This window comes from Nesoenas mayeri (genome assembly GCF_963082525.1).
Source record: "Nesoenas mayeri genome assembly, chromosome: 11".
NCBI classification, from domain to species: domain Eukaryota; kingdom Metazoa; phylum Chordata; class Aves; order Columbiformes; family Columbidae; genus Nesoenas; species Nesoenas mayeri.
The window spans coordinates 2,842,398-2,866,950 of record NC_137563.1 but is presented as its reverse complement, the minus strand read 5'-3'; the positions used below and the strand labels follow the sequence as shown (position 1 = coordinate 2,866,950).

The 24,553-nt window shown below is 37.7% G+C and overlaps 1 protein-coding gene across 1 annotated transcript in view; it reads right to left on the bottom strand.

Moving 5' to 3' along the window:
* The window catches only part of TRPM7 (transient receptor potential cation channel subfamily M member 7), a gene marked incomplete at both ends in the record, with an annotated part of 35,799 nt that extends 12,410 nt beyond the window's left edge, over nt 1-23,389 (bottom strand). The window contains 24 exons of the mRNA XM_080351199.1: nt 534-718; nt 1,253-1,385; nt 2,404-2,578; nt 3,670-3,954; nt 4,594-4,722; nt 5,377-5,520; nt 5,662-5,817; nt 7,033-7,261; nt 7,725-8,005; nt 8,147-8,281; nt 8,833-8,973; nt 9,515-9,568; nt 10,060-10,194; nt 11,046-11,146; nt 11,426-11,498; nt 12,183-12,306; nt 13,299-13,473; nt 14,264-14,435; nt 14,992-15,116; nt 15,665-15,878; nt 16,972-17,170; nt 17,612-17,650; nt 19,809-19,888; nt 23,330-23,389. Coding sequence (XP_080207325.1) covers nt 534-718; nt 1,253-1,385; nt 2,404-2,578; nt 3,670-3,954; nt 4,594-4,722; nt 5,377-5,520; nt 5,662-5,817; nt 7,033-7,261; nt 7,725-8,005; nt 8,147-8,281; nt 8,833-8,973; nt 9,515-9,568; nt 10,060-10,194; nt 11,046-11,146; nt 11,426-11,498; nt 12,183-12,306; nt 13,299-13,473; nt 14,264-14,435; nt 14,992-15,116; nt 15,665-15,878; nt 16,972-17,170; nt 17,612-17,650; nt 19,809-19,888; nt 23,330-23,389 — 3,544 coding nt within the window. The remainder of the gene's footprint in view (nt 1-533; nt 719-1,252; nt 1,386-2,403; nt 2,579-3,669; nt 3,955-4,593; nt 4,723-5,376; nt 5,521-5,661; nt 5,818-7,032; nt 7,262-7,724; nt 8,006-8,146; nt 8,282-8,832; nt 8,974-9,514; nt 9,569-10,059; nt 10,195-11,045; nt 11,147-11,425; nt 11,499-12,182; nt 12,307-13,298; nt 13,474-14,263; nt 14,436-14,991; nt 15,117-15,664; nt 15,879-16,971; nt 17,171-17,611; nt 17,651-19,808; nt 19,889-23,329) is intronic.
* Nucleotides 23,390-24,553: the final 1,164 nt, after the last annotated feature.

Here is a 24,553-nt window from a genome sequence, read left to right as displayed (position 1 = left end):
GATCTAGTCAATGGACTGGAGTTGGACCAAGGGTTGGACTTGATGATCTCCGAGGTATTTTCCAACCCAGTCAATTCTGTGATTCTGTGTGCACAATATTATAACTCCTTATGCTCTCACCTCCAGTCCATTTTGTTTGAGGCAAAAGCTAGATTCCTTAGCTGCGTTTTATCATCTGTGGAAGACTTTTTCTAATTTTCAAATTCTCAACATGAACAGAAGTTTTCCAGAAAGAAGAAAAATTCTTCCCCCATTGACACTAATGGGAAATCTAATATTATTTTTGGGTGTTTTTTGGGCACAAGTTTATTTGAATGGAGATCTCTAAGGGTTGTACATGATATCCTTTATAAAAACACTGGGACTTTGAACAGAATTAGTCTTATTCAACATTAAAGACACAGAAAAATAAGAGCTACTTGAACTTTCTTTAGAATATACATTATAACCAAGAACTCTGCACTTTTTCCGATAGTTTGCTTTTATCATATCAAAAAAGTCATTGCAAATTTTTGGATAATAACTGTTCATACTTGGCCCATCTGAAGTCTTGTCTGTCTTTCTTCTTTTACATATACAACAGAACAGGGAAGCCATGTGGCTCAGAATAATAAGTGGTGGAGGCAGAACAGGTTTTTCATGGTAGGCCATAATGAAATGATACCGCTGATACTTCCACACAATGTTTGAAATTGCCTTGACTTGTAAATACACATTGCTGCAAGGGAACAGAAAAGCATTAACACCTCAGGATGGTTTTGGTTGTGGGTTGTGTTGTTTTTCTTTTTAAACACTTTGATAACGATCTTGAATTCTGATGCTAGTTAAGAAAGAGACAAAAGCACGAGCTTGTCTTTTACGGTACAATTATTTTAGGGGAAGTAGGAGACACATTCAAGAAAACATTGTGATCTAAAGCAAGGACAATTAAAAAAGTCTATCATCTGCTAACATCTTGGTACCTCTCCTCAGTAATAAATTGCACAGAGATGAAATTTCAAGTTTGTAAAAAATAAATACATATATACATATATATTCTTTCCTAACTAAACTCAGATTTTTATATCAGACACTGTTAGCTCTACAGTCTGTGATTCTTCAGTGTTACTGAGCTGCTTAGAACCTGCAAATGCTTCCAGCAAATGGGATTGCTTTGAACTGGCATCAGTTCTTCTTATCTTGTCATCTTATTGTAGTGAAGTAGAAATTTATCAAAGGATTAGCAAAAATTAATTATTATCCTTATACTTACTTGAAAAATGCAATAAGGAGATTAACCATAATTATGTACTGTACAAAGAGGTAGACAGCTTGAAGAAATGGGGTCAACCATGTTCCTGGGCCACAGAGATGAGTAACTTTTTCATCAGAATTATTTGCACATACTGTGTTGGGAAAAAGGACACAGAGAAAACACATACAACTTTTAGAATTCCCAGCAGGTATACATAGGGGAAAAAACAAAACACGATCGCTTATGACAATTGCAACGACCAACTGTCATGCACTGGTTCTGCGATTCAAAATGTCTCCATGCATTTAAGAATATGGTAGAAAAATACAGGAGACAAAGTTTCTGGTTAATCATAGAATCATTTTGGTTGGAAAAGACTTAAGATTATAGAGTCCAACTGTAAACCTAGTACAACCAAGTCCACCACTAACCCACGTTCCTCAGCTCCGCATCTATACGTCTTTTAAACCCCTCTAGGGATGGTGAATCCACCACTGCCATGGGCAGTCTGGTCCAACACATGGCAACCCTTTCCATGAAGAGATTGTTCCTAATAGCCAACCTAAACCTCCCCTGGCGCAACTTGAGGCCATTTCCTCTTGTCCTATCACTTGTTACTTGGGATAAGAGACCAACACCATCCATACTACAACCTCCTTTTGGGCAGCTGTAGATAGTGATAAGGTCTCCCCTCAGCTCCTTCTCTCCAGGCTAAACAGCCCCAGCTCCCTCAACCATTCCTCATCACACTTGTGCTCCAGACCCATCAGCAGCTTTCTTGTTCTATTATTATACTCTATTTTTTTTCCTATTATTATACTGTGGTATAATTATATTACTGGATTTCAAAAAAGCATAATATACCACCACAGCCAAAATTTTGGCATGAGTGCTGTACAAGAAAATTCCAAAATTTGCTAGAAATAGCCTTGTGAGAAACTGTGATTACTTTTCCTTCTGAGCCATTCAAGCTTGGTAAAGGATAATGAAAAAGTCAAGTCAAGAAGTTATACAGCTGCAACCCGAAAAAAGAAGATAATCCAATAAATGGAATCAACATCAAGAGTAGTGGCCATTTAATGTCATAAAATTACAATTTCTTAAGACCTTCAGAACATCTAATCAGAGTAAGTTTTCTCCTTACTTGCTTCAAAATGGCAGTGTCTTACCATCAATTTCATAGGCATACACTTCACCAAAAATCATCCAGTATGGATGAAACACAATATCTCTAGCAAGAGTCCAAGACGGTGCCTCATCAGGATACAGTATCGCCTTCCGGGGAACACCAAAACTAAGTAGTACAAGTGCCATGATCACCACAATGTAAAACATGTTGGCCACCTATTAACACAAGAAAGCCACAATGTCATAATTATGATTTCACAATTTAAATACTTTCACAGTGACGGTGTATGATTGATGAATTCTATGTATTATTATATAAGGAAAAGAGTCTAGGACACTTATATTTCAGGGAGAAAATTTTGTTAAATAACAAGCCCTGTAAATTTATATATATATTTTTTCCCCCTACCCATCCTTTTTTACAGCATATTTAGGACCCTCAGCCAAAGACGACTGAGAGTATTTTTGCAACTCAAATACCAATTATGTGGATGAGTATCAGCTGATAAATATTCTTTCCTGAATGCACTCAATCGGTGCAAAGAACAAAGAGGTAGTTTTCCAAGGGCTGAAACACAGAACTTATGTCTCTTGCAAGAAATCAAAGCGAGAAATGAGCAACCTGAGGCACTCCTTTTTAAGCAATGACTGGGCTCAGCTTTGTAGGAACTATTTTATAGGGGGAAGGCAAACAAATACCACTTCCACCTTCATATATATAGTTTTCAAGTCTTAAAATACTTTTAGCATTTAGAATAGCTCACTGATGGTAAAGCTCAGTTGGTTATCTTGAAATTCAAACAATTTGAATATTTTTTGTGTGAGAGAAGACAAGAACGGAGCCGCAATCTATTCCCAGTTTTCCACAGCACAAAATACAAAGGTGCTTTAGGAAACAAGTTAAAGTCTGGCACTAGAGACTGCAAAGGCAAGAAAACCAAGACTATAAATAAACCTCAGACCCAAAAGGGAAGCAATGCTAGGTCAATCGAGAAAAAGGCATAATCATATTCATCCAAATCTCTGACATCTAAGAACAAAACAGACCAGAGAATGACGATTTGCCAGCTTTTTACAGGTATGTCCCAGAGCAAGCTCCGTAATAAAGGAAGCCTAATCAGTGCTTGTTATGAAATGCAGGTTATGTTCCAGCTAGCTAATTCTGCACATTGAGTTGTTGACATAATACACCAGGTTAAGTAACATTTTTCAAATAAAACTTTGAGAAAAGTTCTAAACAGATGCAGCAAGAAAAATGTATTTCAGCTGGGGAAAAAAAAACCAACAGTAATAAAAGCAGTACTTACCATTTTCCCAATCATCATAACGTAAGGGCCAGCCTGCTGATTTACAGCTAGGAAATCCAGCAGTCGCACATACCAAAATATTATATTGAGACAGTATGTTATTCTTCCAGCAACAAAGACATAATTTTCTCTGTAAGTGTTTTCACCAAAATTCCCCTTTGCTCCAAATCTTAATGCAAACCCAATGAAGAAAGTGACAATAGCAACGGTGTCACTGATATTGAAGTAATCACTGAACCACACTTTAATCTTCTGATTAATCTTCCCAGCCTCTGACATAAAGATCTGCAATTAAAAAGAAAAAAGTCAGGTTCGCTCACGTTTATTTGCACATGGACCAACACTGAAATATAGGAATTGGTAACATTTTTATACTTGTAAAAATAAGGCATCTATTCAAACGGATAACTGGTGCAGACTGAGGAATCAAACCCAGTGTTTACCTGCACCAGGGTGACAAGGACAAGGAGGACGTGTGGTTCAATAATCTATGAAGGAATTTTGGGCTCCGGGTATTTGATTGTTGAGGCAGTTACTGTTATAAAGATGAATCCTGCTCTCTGCCTGCTGGGCCTGAGGTAGCAGCTTAATGAACTTCCTACCTCTCTTAACAATTGTTACAGAACTTCTCCAAGCCTCTTGCTGCCCAGCACTGTTGTGATTGTGATAGCTATCCCGTCTCCATAAAGCTTTTCTGTTGTGTCATCTCAGTTGTAGCGCAGTGGTAGAATTTGATATTTGACTGGCATTAATGAATAAACACACAATTCGCTCCTCGGTAAAATAAGGTTGTTTCTTTCTAAGATAAAGGTATTACATTGTGTACTCTGGTTTCTTAGGTTCTCTTGTTTATGAACACTTTACACCAGATCATTTTAATTGACCCAAAAAAACCCCCAAAATCCCAGATTATTACAGGCATACCTCACGAATTTTCTCAATTGCTGATGTGAAAATGTAAGCAATAACAATCCACTCTTGAACAGACGGTAATTCTTCCATTTTTACAAGAACCACAAAGGTGTAGAGCATGAGGAATCCTAAGTATGCCAACTAAAAAAAGAATTATACATATAATTACTAGTGCTCTTTATAGATGTGCGTGAAATCTTTTGATGTGGTGTACAATAAAAGCTTCAAGTAGAATTACAGTACTATATTCACCCCTTTAAGCAGGTAAGTTGTTATTTATAAGGGGATACAAGCATTTTCTTATTAGAAGAGGAAAAACAGAGCTGTAATAAGCTATTCATTATTAGCAAAGCTTTGTTCTTATTAAAGCTATTTTTCCTTTAATACAAATTTTAGAGTTTCTTTTACACTAATTTAAGCAAAGCTGTGCATGCAAACTTCAGCTTAATAAATTATTTCAGAATTCCTGCTAGCAACTGATGAAATTAATTACTCAGGCCCAAATAAAAACGTTTCTGCTAATTATTCTTAGGTTTAAAAAAAGCAGTACTTCTGCAAGCCAACACCACAGACTTAAAAGAACCTCAACCCACAGTACAGTGCATGTGCATAAGCAGTTTCTCAAAATCAGGTAGTTCTCATTTCCAGCTTAGCAAGGTAAGGGGCTTTTTTGTTTGCTTTTTAAAAAGTGCTTAATACTTTGATTCAGGTCACAGAGCTCCACGTTGGGAAAAGAACCCCAAAATCTGCATTAGATCTCCAAATAAAATACACGTTAGACAAAAGAAAACTCACTGTATTAAACCAAAACTTGACAATCGGTGCATGATAAAATGCGTAAAACTTCTGTGTAATGGGAAGCCTTTTAGGTTTTGCTGGAGTCTCCATATCATGTTTATCTAAGTTACTGTCCAAGATCCTTACTTCTTTAAACACCTCCTGAAATGAAAGAACTGTTAATTTACATACAGAAACACACACTTTGGACACTCATTTGATCTCTTGCTTTGATGTAAAAATGTAACTATCTATTTTAAGTTAGAAATACTGTTTTTAATATCTCCTCTTGTGCCACTTTACCATAGGTATTTCATCTGCTGCATTCTGGAAGTTGTTTTCACTGTCGTCCATTGCCATTTGATGTGCATCTTGAGACTGAGGAATATGTGACATTTCAGCCTTGGTCTTATATTCCAACAGCAGTATAGCAGGAGGAAGTAAAATACTCAGTATCACCTGGAAAAGATGAAGACTTTGTGCAAACAGTTCACAGCTACGTCAAAGTATCAGAAATCACCAACACACAGAATACCCTCCAAAAAAAATACTATACAAATTTTAGTTGCTTGTTATTGAGGGGAAAAAAAGATAGAAGCTCATTAGTTGTTATTATTTACATACACACTTAAAAGGCTAATATCACATATAAAGAGTGTTCTTGGACTTGAAGATAGAGGAAAGGGGAAGAATCAACAAATTCCAAACCCAAAAGCCGCTACAAAGAATGTACTTTAAGCCTGAAGATGCTGAGATTTTCTATTTACATTCTGTTCTTTAGCCCACTTTCCAGGAACTGGAACTGTGCAATGTCAAGGTGTATTTTAAAACATCTGTGAGTTGAGGTTGTGCTTTGGTTGGTTTGAGTGTTCATATTTTTGTTTGGTTGGTTTTGCTTGGTTTGTTTTTTTCCCAGTTTACGGTAGAAAAATGAGCTAAGGTATGGATGAAGAGAATAAGCGAAAGCTGTTTATTGTCATTAGCCTGTTACAGAGTAAGCACGAAAGTGGTTAATCAGTCACCAAAGAGGATTTTAGTAGGTCACAAGTTAAATGATGCTTGTAGATATTTTGTAGGAAAGTTGTATTTCATTATATTCCTAACAACCCTTAAGTTTTGTACACCATCACAAAGAAACAGGCAACTCCCATTTTGGTTCAATTGATGTATATCACAAAGGGCACCCCTGGAAAACCTATCCCTGATTTGCCTGCCCTTGTTTCACTCCATGCCCTGCTTTTGCTCAGTTTCTTCCTCCAAAATAGGATACAGACAAAGCTTTTCAACATTGTCTTATGTGCTACCTATAAAAATCTAAAATGCATGGAACTATTCTTTACAATGGGTTTTCTGTTAACATTTTTACCACTATGTTTTTAGTAGTGGATTAGTATTCACATGATCTCTTTATACCTCTGATTGAAGGCTACTTGCCTGTTTTTTGCCTTCTCTATTTCTGTACCTTATTTGAAAAGACAATAGAGCGTCAAAAGAAGAGTTAACAATAAATAATTCCAGTTTTGATTACGTTACAGGAGACTGTTTTACAGGATTTATTAACACAAGCTATAGTTATGAAAGCGTTATACCAACAGCACTTAAACACGTTTTCCTTTCATTAAAACACAAATTCTGCTAATCCTTTTTACACCAACAAACTGCACCAACGCTTACTTTGTACCAGGAATTCTTCCTCATGTTCAACCTTCCCATCCACATATCCGACAACAACATCTGTGTACAGGTATGTGCTACAAATGGACGGAGCCTTGACGACACTGCCAGCTTCAGACAAGTTGAGTTGCTCCAGTTTTTAAGCTCATAGGTCAGTAATTTCATTGCCATAGTTTCATCTTGGCGGAAGGACTGTTCTAGCAGTTCAACTGCAAGTTGACCAAACTCACTAGAATGAAAAACCAACAAAAGAAAGTTTATTATCTATAGAAATGAACTTGAGTTTAGCCTGAATTTTCCAGTACAATCAAATTCCCAGCAGCACAACTTGAATAGACTATTACGTGGCCCTTGTGTACAGATGCACTGTATAGTAACTACAACATGTGAATCTGTGACTTTTTAATAGAAATACATGTAGGGTACAAACAGCTGTTAAAACACAGTGAAATCACATGGAAGTGGCACATTCAGTATCATTTTAATTTAACTATAAAGCATGACTTGCAACAGCTCTCAAGAAAGAGAAATAGCTAATATAAAACTCTACTAGAGCATCACTTAATCGTTTTTGCAAAAAGGAATTGTCTCCAAGTGTGCTAATAGAACAGTTTGGTGTTTATTCATATATAGATCGCTACTTTTATTGCACATTTCAATAAAAGATCTTTAATAATATAAATGTAATTTACTTGGAATACTGTTTCAGTTCTTCTGAAGTATCATCAACAAGGTCACTTTGCTTTGCTTCGTACGCCATTGAGCGATACACTTTGCAGGCAACCAAGGCTTTTGCCATGGACTCCTCCCCATGCTGCCAGAAGAAGAGGGCCATCTTCTGCCTCTTCATTAACACCGCCCAAAGTAACAGCTCGTTTAGCGGATATGCAAAACGTCTCGTTTCAGGATCATCTATGTCTACTATTTCATCTTTGGTTCTTTTCTTTTTTCCCTCTTCCGCACCAGTGTCAATCTTTAAAATAAAATCAGAACGTTACATTTTAAATCTCAGTGAAACTGCTGCTACTCGTACTTCAGTGGCAGACTTCAACCGGGTTCGCCACCCTTAACTAGTTAAAATAAACCCCACTACGTTCCGTTCACACGTCTGTACCTTTGGTTTGTATGGCTGCGCTGTTTTGATGAAGTGATTATGGCGCATTTTTTCCTTCTTGTCTGCCCTGTTCCCAAAGGACTCATGGCTTTTACACATCTGAGGAGTAGTATTTGAAGGATTTCGCCCAGATCGCTGTAACAAGAATAAGGGGAAGGGGTTTGGTTTGGTTTCTTTATTCTTACCTACTATGCGTTATAAAATAATCTGTTTATGGCTTGATACTTAGTTGAGTTACTTTGCTACTTAAACAGTGATGAACTCATATAACAGCAGCAGCCAGAATTTTCACTGGATATTTAACAAGTATCTTGTTTGGTTTGGGTATTTAAGAAGTCACAAAGTAGGGTGTTCCACTTGTTGCTTTACAAGAAAGCAGCTAAGACATTTGCATCTCAAGCCCTGGTGAATCTGCATGTTTAGTGCCCATTCTTTCTCTATGAGTAGGAAAAGAGGGAGTAACAGAGAAGGAATTTAGATGTGCTAGAATATCAAGCAAGAGAACAAAACCTTTGGTTTGTTCTCAACCACAAAACAGTGACCAGCTGCCTTACTATTGCCTTTAAAAGAGCCAGCCAATTGACAAGAAGAACAAAACAATATGGATCCAGTTTTCCTCTGAAATACATAGCTTTTTAATTGAGAACATCTGAATCAGCCTGTCCCGTTATCCAACTGCCACGTACCCGATTGTTCCCGCTGAGGCTGTTGTATATCGCTCTAAAGCGTTTTCTTGTATAGGTGCATCTATAAGTTCCTCCCATCAGATATTCAATAACCAGCCCCACATCAATCAGGTTGATTTTATATCCCGGTGGAAGATTTCCCTAGAAATAAATAACAGTAGTTTTAGTTTTTCAAACTATAATCTTAAACTTGCTTACTGTGTTCCTGCACGTGACATCACAGCTCTTCATAAAAAAACAAGTTAAAACTTTCATGATTTAAAAAAATCATGAAACTACACGGCTCAGTATTTATCAGTTTCAAAATAGACAAGGTTATAGCTTCTTTTCTGTATCGTCTCCCCTAGCAGGGTAGATGTTCATTCTGTGAGGGGGGGTATGGACTGGTTTTTGTCGATTGTTTTAACAGCCAAATTGCTCTTAGCTGGGAGTATCAGCTTTCAATCCCCCCAAAAAGCAAAACAATCACAAGATGAAAAAGGTAACACTCATCAGGTTTAACATCTTTGTGGCAGCAGAGCACTGAGCATACAACAGCAAGTATTGACACCAACAGAATGACTGCAGAAGTAGCTTACTGATTACAATAAAACTTAATAAACGTAAGATTAAATTGTCAGTCACACACAAGAAATCAAAGAACTAACACTGCTATTGACAGAGTTTTACATTTACGGCATACCTGTTTGACATCCCGAACGAGATGAAAGAGTGTTGGGTTAGTTGGACCTTGTTTCTTTATAAGAAAGAGAGAGGAAAGTAAAAATCAACACCTACAGCAACAACATTTTTCTAAGCAATATTTATAACTATGCGGGTTCACAAAATAAACTGGTTTTACAACTATTAATACAATATTAACTGCCATAGACTTCTATCTTATGAAGCCTAACAATAGTATCTATAGACCTCATATTTTGTGCACAGTTTTAACCCATCTGACTTGTTCTCTTCCCCACTGTGGTTTACACATCTCACATGTTCCACAAGGCTGCAATTTTCCATTTAGTATCTACCCCCAGCATCAGACACAGATGAACGTCCTGCTTGACAAACTATTTCTGGTGTCATTTCTGAGGAGCCAGAAGGCAGCTGTGGCACTAGAAAGCAGCCAGACAGCACCAACAAGAACCTCTCTATTGACACCCGCACATGGCTGCATGTGACCCGGTATACAACTCTCAAAAGCTGTTCTAAAAGTAGCTTAAAAAGCAGTCATTCACTTACTGTGTTATAAAGTTCTTCCAGTCTGGGAATCGTAAGGAATTTGTGCATGCTTACTCCGTTTTCAATCAGAAGTTTCACGAATGCAACTCTGTCCATCACGAGGGCATCTAACATGGCCTGTTCCAGAGAGCCAACCTACAACAGAGAAGTAACCAGTAAAATGGGTCATCGCCAAAGTCAGTGTACTTAGATTACATAGCAACCTCATCTATTTACAGGGCTGGGGAAACCTTATATGCCTACAAAGATATCACCCTTGGGTCAGAAAATCCCCTGAATTGCACGCAATTACAGGATGAGAGAATATTCTTAATACACTTAATCAGAGAGTCTTAAACTCATCTGTAGGTATCTCCAGCTGACACAGTACACGGGACTAAGCAGACATTTGGTTTGGCATAGTTAAACCATTATCATAGGTTGATATTGGATGAAACAAAGACATCAAACATTTAAAGCACAATTTGCTTCAAAGATAAATGCTCAGAAGCATCATTGCTATCAGCGTAGTCATGTAGGATTGTGGTTTATTTTCACAGTAATGCAGGGAAATGGCAAGATCCACAATGTCATTATCAAACCAATTTGCAGACTACAAGAAACAGACATTTTGTCCTCCCCCTCAAAAGACACTGCAGTGCTGCCAACAGTACTTAATATGTGTATTTTACTAGATGCTGCTTGAGATCTTCCTTTGACTGTGCAACTGTAAGGAAGAAAAAGCATCTGACTAACAGGAATTCGGCTTCCACCTTTTGCAATGTCTTTTCTCCTCTAGTTATTAAGAAGACTTAGCACATTTCTAAAATTCTTGGGCCATTTTCAACTACACAATAACAAAACAGCTATAAGGCAGTACGCACAAATTACTGTCTTGTGTCAGTATTCTACAGTCTCTCTCTACAAAAGTGAAAAGATTCCTTCTTTACAGTAAACTGAGCTTCCCTCTGAAAATACCATGCTGCTTAATCCAGAGCGTTACATACCAGCCATTGTTGCCCATAAACAAACACATGATTTTTGGCTATGTCAACTCTATCCCACGCAAGTGTAAGAACAAGCTGGTCAAATGCAGATGCATTCGTGCCTTAAGAAGCAAAAACAATGAAAAAGAAATTAAATCAATTTAAAGATAACATACATTCTTTCTTCCTAAAGAGGCCAAATCAAGGATTCCACTACAAAGTTATACAGTATATTTAATCATTTATGACACATTACGGTATTATACAATGAGAAAACATAGTAGATAATTATTTGCTAGAAAACAAAAGATTCCTACAGATTATAGTATTTTATATATAATCCATCATATAAACATTAAACAACAATAGCTGGAGATTCTAAATGCTCTTAAAAGTCTCACCTTTTAACAATGCTGTAAGAATTGCAACATCAATGTCCTGATGTTCATCTGACCCAATATGAAAAACTGTAATCTGTCCAAAACAGTAAAATAGGGAAAACCTATTTTAAAGTTATTTTCAGAAAAAGGTGATTAGCTCCAGTCTTTATGTAAGGAATTGAAATATAGTAGAAAGTCACCTTATCTTCAAGGCAATTTAAGCCTATGCTTGATTAAAACTTACCTCTAGTGTGCACCCTGCATTGTTTTCCTAACTGGGTGCCACATAAGACAACCTTTTATGAGAAAACGCACAGCGGAAGCCCTTTACGCTCTCAATTTGTCAATTTGTCAATAAGTCAATTTGAACTTATTTTCCCACTATGATTACAATTCTCTACTTTCTATAAACATCACACAGTATTCTATTTACCCCTCTGGTCCAGTCTAAAGTATGAGATTAACCTGCTAGCAAAAATGTTTAGCCAAATATGACAATTTAAAATCTTAAAACAGCACAATATGACATCCAAATGAGACACCAGTACCTGAATTCAGGCTAAATATAAAGTTCTATAAAGTGCTTTTTCTTTAAGCATGCAGTGCTAATAGACCTTTGTTAGTACACTCATAATTCAAAGACAAAAAAAAAAGCCTGACTAACTGTCCAGAAAAGATTTTTTAATGTCTCTTGACCATATAGAACATTGAGATACAATATTAGATCCACAAATGCACACAGCTTGAAGAAAATAATTGTATGGCAAGATCTACTTACAAGTTCTTTTTTTTTCATGCATTCCAACAGTGTCTGAAACAAATGAACTGCTTCACTTTGACCAAAGTTAAACGTCTTTTTGATGGTTGAAATGATTTCAGGTTCAGCACCCTCAGGAACATTCCTGAGATCGAAACAAACAGGAAAACACACTGTTATACATGAACAGTAGGAACTGCAATGCATGTAATTAGTTTCAACATGTCCATTCAAGGCCCTGCTATCTACAAGCTTATTACTGTTTCAGTGGTACAATCTTGGGTAACCTTTAGAAAGAAGTATAGGTTGCTTAATCTATGACTTTCTGCTACTGCCCCAGTAATCCAGCTTCTCCCCTTTCCTCCCCAAGTGCATCCCTTTTATTGCTTGAAACTACATTTAAAACAGACATATGTTTTCTACGCTAAACAGAAGTGCGTAAAAAGTTCAGTTTTAAGACTACTCCGAAGAAAAAGCACAGAAACTCTTTCTGATCCCTTTTCACCGAAAGTTACTGCTATGCAACAGCTAACTGCATGAATATATTTCCATTCAATGTAGTCAGGTAATACTTTTAAGCAGTTTAGTAACATACTATTCTCTGTTATTCTCGTATCTCTGGAAGTTCTGATCAGCTCTGACTTCTGTTGAGCAAAACTCTTGCGCACCCTTAAGAACAGTCAAATCACCTAAGTTACTGTGGCTTAGTTAAAATTTGAAGTTGGAGCAGAAAGAGCATTTAAACTGAGGGCTGGGTCCTCTAGTCACAATGGTGTAACAAAAACACCTCATGTAACTGAAGCTGCACGTGAGATGTTTGTCCTACTTTAGGATATAGGTGTGCAGACCTCTCTTGTCCTTTTTGTAAGTATCGCTAAAGCAAGCATGTATTACAGCATTTAATGCAACCTGTACAAGCTATGTGGGAGGAACCTAGAACCAGAAAGGTCATCTCGGTCTTTAGCCAGGGCTATTATTGCAGCTAGCCTGCAAGGCTGCATCACAGGCACAATTACACTCCACGCTTTCAGCCTTCGTCTTCCCACAGAAAAACGCTCTTGCACAAATTCATTACGGGTTGGTCTCGAAACCCATCTATGCACGACTGATGGTTTGGTTTGCGCTGCTAAGACTTACCCTCCCTCCTCGGTTTGCTTGTGAACATACGCTAATATGTCTGCAGCTCTGCCCGTTCCCTCACACACCACCACCGGCACGGGAGGACTTTCTTGGAGGAAGTCTAGGACTGTGAGTATGACATTGGGGCCACCTTCAAACACAAGTGCCACCACGGGCACACCTTGGCCAATTCCTGCAAAGTAGTAAAAAACAGACAATGTTTTAAGTGTACAGGGAACGCCAAGACTGATTTTATATATTTAATAAATCAAGCATGTCCACTCTATTGAATAAATATTAAAACGCTGCCTGCCAGACTTTTTGATTGTTGCTAATGGACAGTTCCAAGCACTGTTTATACTTTGGGCTGGGGGAAAAGCACTGGAAAGAAGCTGGTAAATACAATGGAATGGCTACAAAATGGAAGAGATTCTTCACAGAAATATTCCTGAACTCATGCAGTAAACTGAACATTTTTTCTTTAAGGAACTCTCCTGCTTTCCCCCCAGAGTTTCCAAAGATGTCAACACATATATAATTTGAACATAGTTACACAGAAACCCTCTGCTGACAGGGAGGATTGCAAAAGCATTCCTAGAAGAGAAAAAAACCACGTGTTGCTCCATAATTGGGAAAACAGTAAAAATGTCATGGCTTCTTTGCACAAACACGGATGATGTTTTACAAACGCAGTTGCCCTGTTGTGAAACTGCAAGTGACCATGTCAAAACCATGAATCAATCAGACCGGTAAGGCCTGCAACGCACCAGTAACTCAAGTGACATAGATTTGATTTATCGAAGTAAAATTGACAACTTTATTCAAAAGAAACCTCTTCTCTGGTCCCAGAGAAATCCTAAATCTACCAGCGATATCTAGGGTTTAAGGCAGCAGCGGAAATCTGCAAAATAATCATTCAGACTTGAAACATAAACAAAAGACTAACGTTTTTCACTCAGGCTTCAGCCATCAGAATTACTTACTTGCATGGATCCGTTGCAAATTAATCGTTTTTTCCAGTTCTCTCCGCAATTTAACTTCTGCTCCGTACTTCCCAACTGTTCCATCATCCACCAGAATGAAATGTGAATGGAGGTTATTTAGGACGTTTAGTTTACTTAACGGGTTTAACAGGGTTTGATATGGAGCAACCACCTAAGTGTAAGCACAGAACAATGTGTTTTACTTATGAAGATTCAAACTTGTTTCTGTGAAACTTAACTTGTCATCTAGGCATGCCTTGGGTCAGGATACATCAACAGCCGTATCTCTGAACTTTGTGCAAGAAATAGATGATTTTGTCGCAAAAGAATAATGTTTTGAAGGATGACAGAGAAAAGATCCTTTGAAAAGGTGTCTTTGGGGAAAACTTGAGATTGCTCTGGCAAACATCAAAGATTCTGCATCAAAATTTTTCACCTTATCCTCTGTAAATGTGAATTCGCTGTAATACCATTTTTGTTATTTGATTCAGTACTATCAGTCAGGGGGAGAAAAAGGATTAAGTACCTAAGAAGCAGCTCCTCCTCTAGTACATTTGCATTTTGCAACTTGTTTACACTAACAATCTTGCATAAGTCACAGATGTCAATGTACCTTCATATTACAGCAAGTATTCCAATGATGCAAAGTAAGTGAAATAACACACTCGAGCAGATTTGTCAAAAATAGTCAGGTAAATCAGTATTTTAATTAGGTAATCTATCCTTACATCTCTTCCAACAAGGTCATTTCTGTTTTCAATCACTCCCCATGGAGCAATCCCAATAGTGCAAATCTTCCGAGATGATCTGGAAGCATGTTCTCTTAGAGCATCACCAACATGTTTTGCAACACCTGTTTGTGCACAAAAACATTTCGATGTATTGAATGTCACATCTTATTAAGAAATACAGCTGTTTTATTAGTTAAATGTACCTTTAAAGATCTGGGAACTTACTTGACATAACATGAAAAGGAAAAGCATCATACTACATCTACCAGAAGGAAACGAAGTACTATGTATCAGTAATTCAACAAAATAAATATTAGCCTAGTAAGAACTAAAGAGTTTCCACTACATCTTTGTGTGTGTGTTTTTATCGCATTAAGTTTCTTCTCTTGCAGTTTCAAAGACAAGCAAAAAAACCCCAACAACAACAAAAGGCAAAAGCAAACAAAACAAGCCCAAAAAAACCAATCCCCCCATCTTTGTGTTGTTTCTCTTTGCAAAATGAAACAGCGGTCCATTTCCAACCACACCTGTTCAAAATGTATTCATTTCACTTTACCAAACTCACGCAAATTTACTTTGCTTTAAGGAAAAACTATGCATCCATGAAATCTTTTGGCTCTTATAAACCATAAACCAGTTAACTGCGCACATTCATCGGTACTTTTTTTACCTGTGTTCACTCCTCCAGTTATAATCCAGGCTCCTGTTGTTACTGCAGCTTTAATAAGACCTTTGCCAAGCAACTGTTTGATGCGTGGGTGAAGTTCAAATTTCTGCATGCCCCCATGTACAGATATAACAAGCTTCGGCAACTCCATCTGCCATTCTTTAAGCATAAGTTGCAGAATAGCTTCAGGCTTGGTGTCATATGACAATCGCACATACTGTGAGCACAAGAAGAGTGTTAAAAGGTTCTTAAATCAGAATCAACGAGTAAAAAGAACCAAGAGGCACTTCAGGATATATTATCCTATTCCTGGCTATGGAAAATGTAATTCGCTTTCTCAAAACACAGCAGATGCAACAAACCAACAAGGTTGCTTTATGTCCTCCTGAATTACGGATGAGACAGTTTACAATTCTGAAAGCAAGTTTTGGAAAGGGAATTACAATACAAAGATTATGTTATTCCATCCTACTGGTACAGCGACCTAGAAAAATGAGTATGATTCTATTGATGATCTGTGAATTAGATGAAATTCAGAAAGGTGTATAAAAGTTCTGCCATCTACTGGGGAGAGGCTTGCACGTCTCCTATGGAAAGTTTTACACCAAGACAGTTGCTTCCTTTCCTTCCTGATTCCTGGTAGGAAGGAAAGCTACATTCTTCAATAGAAAACTAGCACCTTTTTAACTTGCTGTGTTCAACAACATAAGATTAAGTAGATGGTTGATCAGTTAAAAATACTGCTGCATCTTCAAAACAAGCTATTCAACACAGGGGTCATCATGCAGAAATTAGCCCTATTTGAGTCAAGTTCTGACCAAAAAAGAAGTAAGCAGAGAAACTAGTATAGGCAGCTTGCTATTTCTGTACTCCTGGAAAGGGATTCGCAGCAATTTTAGGCTATACTAAGCGTACAAAGGAACGCACACGCTGCTGTTACCAACGTGAAAGGATCCTGTTAAGAACCCTTCCCTCCGCAGAGGGGATGTGACCTAGAGCACTGGACTCTCCTTGGGGGCTCTGACGGCTGCATAAAGAACAGAGTAATTTGCAATTGGAAGGTAAGTCTGTACACGAACACAGCTAGTTCTGACAGATCTAAATGACTTTTGTTAAACAAAATAACAAAAAAAGGAAATTAGAAAGAATTCAGATCACAATTAAAAAATACTAGGATAGTAGAGGGCACTGGTTTGTCACAATATAGGTGACATTGTTTTCAGCCTTCAATTTCCAAAGTTGAATGAAGCATTCGCCATCTCTATCAATATGTTTAGAGTAAGGAAAAAAGAAGAAAACGTCATACATGCCTTAGCCCTGTAAGAATGAGAGCCACCTTGGAAGTTGATGACGCCATAAGCATCAGTAGAGGTCTGTTCTGTGTGTTTTTCCACTGACCATTCTTCTATTTCCTGATTGCAGTTTTCACCCAGCTTCACATCGGAGTATTTCATCGCAAGACTTGCAGTGAAACACGCATGTTGTCTGACCAAGCGGCCGCAGCAGCACCTGCACCATACCAGTTAGAATACCTGAGTAAATACTGTCATTAGAAGACAAAAGAACTTTGTTTCTCTGTAACAGAGACACATCAGACTTAGAAAGCAAAAATTATAAATATTATATATAAATATTTATAGCAAGAACTAATTACAATACATAATTATTATGCAAAATATTGAAGCTCACTGAGATAAGTTAGAGGCCAGAAGAAACTGAGTACTCACGACATGGAAAATTAATTCTTTGACGCCAAACAATTTATATAACATCTATAAATCTACGTATTGCAGACAGTTCTTTATTCATTAGCTGTATTTATTTTATATCTAACCTTTCACCAACTTGTCATTTGCAATATTGATCACAAGTGTTAAAAACCCTATTATGAAAGCATTTGTTTAGTGGAAAAAAATATTCACAAATAATGTAATTACAAAGAACTCTTACCTGACAAGTTGCTGACAAATCTGACATCCTGGAAGGCATCTATAAGAAATATTTAAATATATGAGTAAACTTCAGTTTTAAGGTGAAGGGGGACACACCCCACTCACATCACTTAGTGTGCTTACAGAGAGATCACTGAACAAAAGAGATCTTCAGTAAAAGGAAAAAATGCTGCTCAAGTTTACCCACTTATAACACAGTAACTTCATAGAATCCCAGAATGTCAGGGGTTGAAGGGCCCTGGAAAGCTCATCCAGTGCAATCCCCCCATGGAGCAGGAACACCCAGATGAGGTTACACAGGAAGGTGTCCAGGCGGGTTGGAATGTCTGCACAGAAGGAGACTCCACAACCCCCCTGGGCAGCCTGGGCCAGGCTCTGCCACCCTCACCGGGAAGAAGTTTCTTCTCTAATTTAAGTGGAATCTCTTGTGTCCCAGTTTGAACCCATTACCCCTTGTCCTGTCCCTGGTTGTCACCGAGAAGAGCCTGGCTCCATCCTCCTGACACTCACCCTTTAGATATCTGTAAACATTAATGAGTCACCCCTCAGTGTCCTCTTGTCCAGCTCCAGAGCCCCAGCTCCCTCAGCCTTTCCTCACACGGGAGATGCTCCACTCCCTTCAGCATCTTTGTTGCCCTGCACTGGACTCTCTCCAGCAGTTCCCTGTCCTGCTGGAACTGAGGGGCCACAACTGGACACAAGATTCCAGGTGTGGTCTCCCCAGGGCAGAGCAGAGGGGCAGGAGAACCTCTCTGACCTACTGACCACCCCCTTCTAACCCACCCCAGGTACCATTGGCTTCCTGGCCACAAGGGCCCAGTGCTGGCTCATGGTCACCCTGCTGTCCCCAGGACCCCCAGGTCCCTTTCCCCTACGCTGCTCTCTAATAGGTCATTCCCCAACTTGCTCATCTTTATTTTACATGACTGTACTATACTTGGCAGGTAAAAACACACACACATGCAAAAGCTCCAGTCCTGAGACCGCAGAGAGGTTTTCAGGCTTTGAACCATCCATATCGAAAGCCCAGGAATATTTCAGAATTACCTGCCCTACCCAAATGGAAACATTTTGCTAGAGGCCGAGAAGTCCCTTATGGACAGACATTTTCTCAGACTCATTTGCACCTGTGCTATGAATGTATTGTTCCAATATCCACCCAAGTTGAACCGCACACGTGGGAAGGTGATTGGATAATTTCTGGGTTGCATGTACAGAAAAATATATATTTGAACAAACCTTGTAGAGTAATGTCTTTCCATAGAGCTTATTATATAAAAAGAATCCCTCACTTCACCCTCTTCCATCTTAAACATTTTCTGTGTTTTCCTGCTAACAGCTTTCTTAACATTTAAAATCAGCATAGTAGATACATTTCCACCAGTTTTCCATAATTCTCATAAGTAGCTGTTAACTAGTTATGGACCAAATCTGATGGGAAAGTTGTGAACTCCACTGTGCGCTACAAATGGGTTAAACTAAAAGGGCAAGTGTTGAAGATTATTTTGTTCCTCCTGAAATGCTCTGGAAATTTTAACAGCTTCCTAATTACTTTGTTTGCATTTGCAAATTTTCCATGTGCTACAATCATGGCTATAAATTCTAAAAGCTTCTCGTGTCACGTGTTTTGGAGGAATGTGGTGAATTATTTACAATAACTTAAAAATTTGACGGCATTTACTTTGTTCTTTTTCTGCCTAAACCCAAAGTTCTTAAAAGAAAAATAAGACTCTCCCCCAATAGAACAAAATAGATTTATAACATCTCTTCCACGGAAAAGACTGAAATAGGAGTTTTCTAAGTTCAGAACAAAAGGTTTCTCAGCTGTTCTCAAGTATTGGGTGCTAAAAAAGAGAAAGCTGATCTGAAATCCATAATGACAACGTTTTGGGGAGACAAAACTGCCTTAAACCACCAATTCAGAATCTATTTCCAATTTGACTGTATTTAATCTGAGACATGGATGTCACGCACATCAAGTTCAGCCATTGTAGGAACTCAGATTATACCTATAACATTTAGTGAAGGTAAACTCTACAAATTAGATAGGTTAGAGATATCACTAAGTTACTTGATTTCACACCTCTAACTCAGTGTAAGGTAAAAGCAGCATAGGAGATAAGCAAAATGTTCTTCATTAGGCTCAGTTTAATTATAAAGAACAGCAATGAGTTCTTGCATCATTTCTTATTTACCTGTGTGGGTCTTTTGAACTTGGTATAATATACACGCACTCCCTCTTGGTGAAAGTATTTTCTATCCAGGATTTCTGGGACTGAAAAATAACAAGTGTAACAGTATTATAAAACACAAATCATACAACTTGGCAATTAAAAGCCATTTTTCAGAAAGCAACAATTAGAACACGAAGGGGTTTTTTATTTAAAGACGAAAGCAAGTACTTTTTAACATAAAGAAGTTAAATTCTCTTCTAACGTTTTGCTGTCTCCCAAAAACTAACAAAACCATATGAGTCTAAAAGCCTCTCGCACTGCCTAGAAGTTGAGATATCAGAATCATTGCTACTTATTTTATACACAAATTCCTTGAAATCCAAAGTAAAATATTTTCAAAGCTAACAAATAACAAAACTTTGCAATGTGCAAGTAAAGATGTACCAAAAAACCTCAAACATTTCCAAAATATATTACTAAGTAAAAAAAAAAAAAAGTTAACATTTTTTAAAGATAAGTGCACTACTCTGAGATAACAGTAATTTCATCTATTTACCTCTTCAATAAAGTACAATTTTCATCTTGAAATTGCGGGTAAACTTCCAACACCACTGGCAATCTTTTCTAGTAGTAACAAACGCCATTAGCATCTCTAGCTCTGTTTTAAGCTTAAACTGGAAATGTGTTCCAAAACACGAAATTAAGCATGTTTATGCCTTCAAGTGTTTACCTATTCTAATAGCTGGACTTCAGTTCCTTAAGCAACCCTGTAACATTATCTTACACGATAATCTCAGGATTACATGCTAACCAGTGTGCATAACGCCCAAGGTGTACGTCATGTTTCAGCAACACATTGGGAAAGGAACTCAGACATGATTTTTAGTTATTAAAAACAAGAAAAAGATATTGGAATGCCAATTTGTTCCTTATGCAATATTGCTTTAAATCCTTGTAGAGCTTATATTCAAATTTCTTCATTGCTAACGCATGCCCTGTTCTACATTTACATTTTACCTCTAGAAAAATATCATACTTATTCTGTTTTACAATTAGAGGGGGGAAAGATTGATGTATATTATTCACAGCTATCTAAATACAGGTCTGCAGACACTATGAATCAATTAACTTTTTTTCCCAGATCTGTTATAACAGAAGATTCAGTAAAGATAGATGAGTTTTCACTCACTTGTCATTTCAAGATAAGATAATACAGAGAAACTATTACGAGTAAGAATGTACCAGCCCGTTTCAATATAGGTCCCTTGGAAAACGGCTCCTCAGCTGCCCACCCTCTTTCAGAACATTTCCCAGCCTCAGCAGATCTTTCCCACATTATTCATCATCATCTGCTTCCAATATTTTGTTTTAGCAAACTTTGACTATGAATCTGTCAAGACGGCAACGAACGGCACCTCCAGTTTGTGTCTTTGCCTTCAGAGGCCAGCGCTCTCTTCCAGAGAAACTTGATATATGTGCATATGTAGATTAAGATATGCATGCTCTTATAATCTGTAAAAATATACATATATTAATAGTAGGTAGCCCAAAATTTTATCTTCCTCCTCCCACGGTATTGTTAATACTATTAAGTCTTAGCCTTTCTGACATGAATCCAGTTCTGGAACTGCTTTCTGCTCAGCAGCATCCTCACTGTTCCACGGGTATGTACTTTTGTACTGCACTGCTTAAAACTGAGGGCTTGTATAAATCATTACTTTAACATCACAGTAGTTTAAGTTTATATGTGAACTCTGCAGATGCTCCAAAATATGAAAAGATAAAGAAGAGTAATTTAATACTTTGGTGTTGTAGTCAGCTGGCTAAAACCACCCCCTGAAGCAAGTGATCACAGGCACAATGCGCTACATACTGAAATCTGAATCGTGACAATTATGGTTTTATTATTAAGTGCTGATCAAAGCCGGGGACAAGGGACACCATTTTCATAATAAACAGTTCCGAGAAGTTAATATAAAACGTTGTAATTCTCATCTTAAGGAATGCACAGTCTTAACCACTCATCAAGGATTCCCTCTGTTCTTCAGTACTGAGAGCATTTGCAGCAGAGCTTGGGTACCTCTTGGCTATTGACGTGGAGAAGGTTCTACAATGTTATTAAAACACATTTGGAACTTTTCATTTTGTAAAATGAGACTTCACAGACGCGCTACTGTACACTGATTAATCTTTATCGCAAGAGATTTCATACAGAACCTGCTAATTACAGAGTCTGTGTTCAGGGGAGGAGAGGAGAAAGGGGGCAAGTAAACCAAAAAGAGAAGAGTCAGTGAGCACCAATTCCCATAAACAGGTAAACATCAAATTAAAAATGTAGGAAAAGCTGACACAGGGTATAGCTGTCCCAGAGTAAGAACTATTATTACATAATGTTCCTGTGGTGACCAGAAAAAGGAAGAGGATGTGAGGACACCGTCAAGATAAATTAGTTGCCGCAATTACCTGCAAGAAATACTTGCTTATCAGCTAAAGATTAAGTTAAAACAGGAGATCAAGTCAGTAGTCAAAAATCAATATGCAAGTTATCAGACTGTTTTAACAAAAAAAAAGCCTACTCTTACTAAAGGTGTTTAATCATCTCTGGTGCGACTTGTGCTCATCGCAGTGATCTGGTTTGCAGGTGTACTTTGGAACGCGGACCTTACATGATGGTTAGAGACAACGTGGGGCAGGACATCTCAATACAGAGAGCTCTGGAGTGCTGCTATGCAAGAAAAATGACACAAAAAGGGGGGGAAAGGTACTATGAACCCACCTCAAAAACATATGGTCCAATTTTTGTAAAAAGTGCAAGTAACATCAACATATAATGAGTTCCTTTTAAAATATTTACTCTCTTTTCTTTCAAACTCGCATGCTTCGGAAAAGAAATTAGCGTTCCAGATTTTCTCCAACGCATTTCAACCCTCTCAAGCAAAGTCAAACTTAAGACTTACAAGAAAAACGTTAATACAATTACTATTACTCCAGAACTGTTTCGATTGTCTTTTTCCTACAGGTGAGATCTATGAAAATCTCATCATGTTAAGACCTCTCAGGAGTCAGTGTTGGCAGGATCTCATCAACACACTAAAAACCCCTCAATTTGTGCTTTTTCAAAGCTGTGCTATAGTAACTCCTGGTCCCGAAGTGGCCAACCAGGCTTTTGCTCAGTCTCCGAGCTGTTGGGCAAGATCCCTCACTTCGGTCACACCGATACCTGAGCAGACAAAGTTCACTGTGTCTTTCAGCACTTCTGAAACAACTTCAATAAACAAAAAGCACCTAGATTCAATTCAAGAAGCTGGAAGAGATATATTCATCCTGGGATCATGATTAAAGAAAAGATCTTAAACTATTTCCAAGAAATAAGTCCTTTCATAAGTTTCACAAGTGCTAAAACAATTCTAATTGCTATTTGAAGCAAAATTTACACAAACTGAACTTCAAACGTAAGAGAATATGCCCAACTACAGTACTTTCAACTTCTGGAAATATCTAAGTGCCAAAATAATCCCACAACAGGTGGAAGTTTTACTTACCATAGCCGTTTCAGTATTAGTTATTTTTGATGCAGCAATAGCATCAGCACTCAATAACATCAATACTAAAAAATATGTAAGTGTACCTGCTTAAGATGTAAGGAATTAGTTACCTTTACTGAAATTCATGATGGATATTTCCAGCGAGTCTCCTTGTAGAATGAAACTTTTAGCACGAAGTTAACTATAATTTAAGGTTTTGCATGTAGCAGGTTAAAAAATGAAAATAAGCAAAGTAAAGTATAAGATCAGGTCTGAGAAAAAAACCCCACAACCATCTACCACTCTCCCCCCTTCAACTCACACAAATGTTTATAAAGAGCCTCTTATTCAACATATTAAAATAACAAGAGGACTAATTTCTAGCAGGGCAGCAATTGGTGGACGACAGTACAAAATAGCCTTACAAACTATGGTGAAATTCTCCAAATTTATCCAGGTTTGGTCTGAATTATTTTCTATAGGGAAAGTTAGCTTTCCCATTTGGCAAAACCTCAAAATAACTTGCATGACTTCCAATTAACACAAATGCAGCAGGTATAAATACACTATAGAGCTGGCAGTCATGAACTTGTTGGTGTACAAAAGGATCCCAGCTTATTCCCCCTATTCATTTGTAGTTCTGTATACTGTTGGAGGCTCATAAATTATAGATTATTTGTTACAAAACTAGATCATAGACCCCAGTTTCAAATTTAGAAGTCGTATCACTTGCTACAGCGTCTCATATTTCAGCTTTCAAATCTTTGCTTACGCTATATGGCAGTTCAACATGTGCAATAGTTTTTAAAGGAAACGATCTTCCAATTTTATTTGTTCTTTATTTAAAAATAAATAAGACTATAATATTTCCCTAGGACCTCTGGTTTTCCAGAAAGGTGAGGTTTCCATTCTAGCAAAAGAAAATACAGAGAGTTTCAGGAAGCCTGAAAACAAGAAGATCCAGTGGAAAGTGCAGCAGGAATCTTCACGCTGGCGCTGCCGGGGAGCAGCCCTATACATCTAGGTCACAACCAACAATTTCTGAACATTTCTAAGAGACATTCTGTACTGAGAACATCCTTTAGCTTGGCTATTCAAGGAAATGTCTGCTGACATGTCACTGCTTCTTATATAACCATACATACAGCACACAGTCTTTTTCCTGATTTACAAAAGGATCTCTTATCTAGAAGCCGACGCCAGCAGCTGAACACGTGCTGCCCCATGGGACTGAGCTGTGAT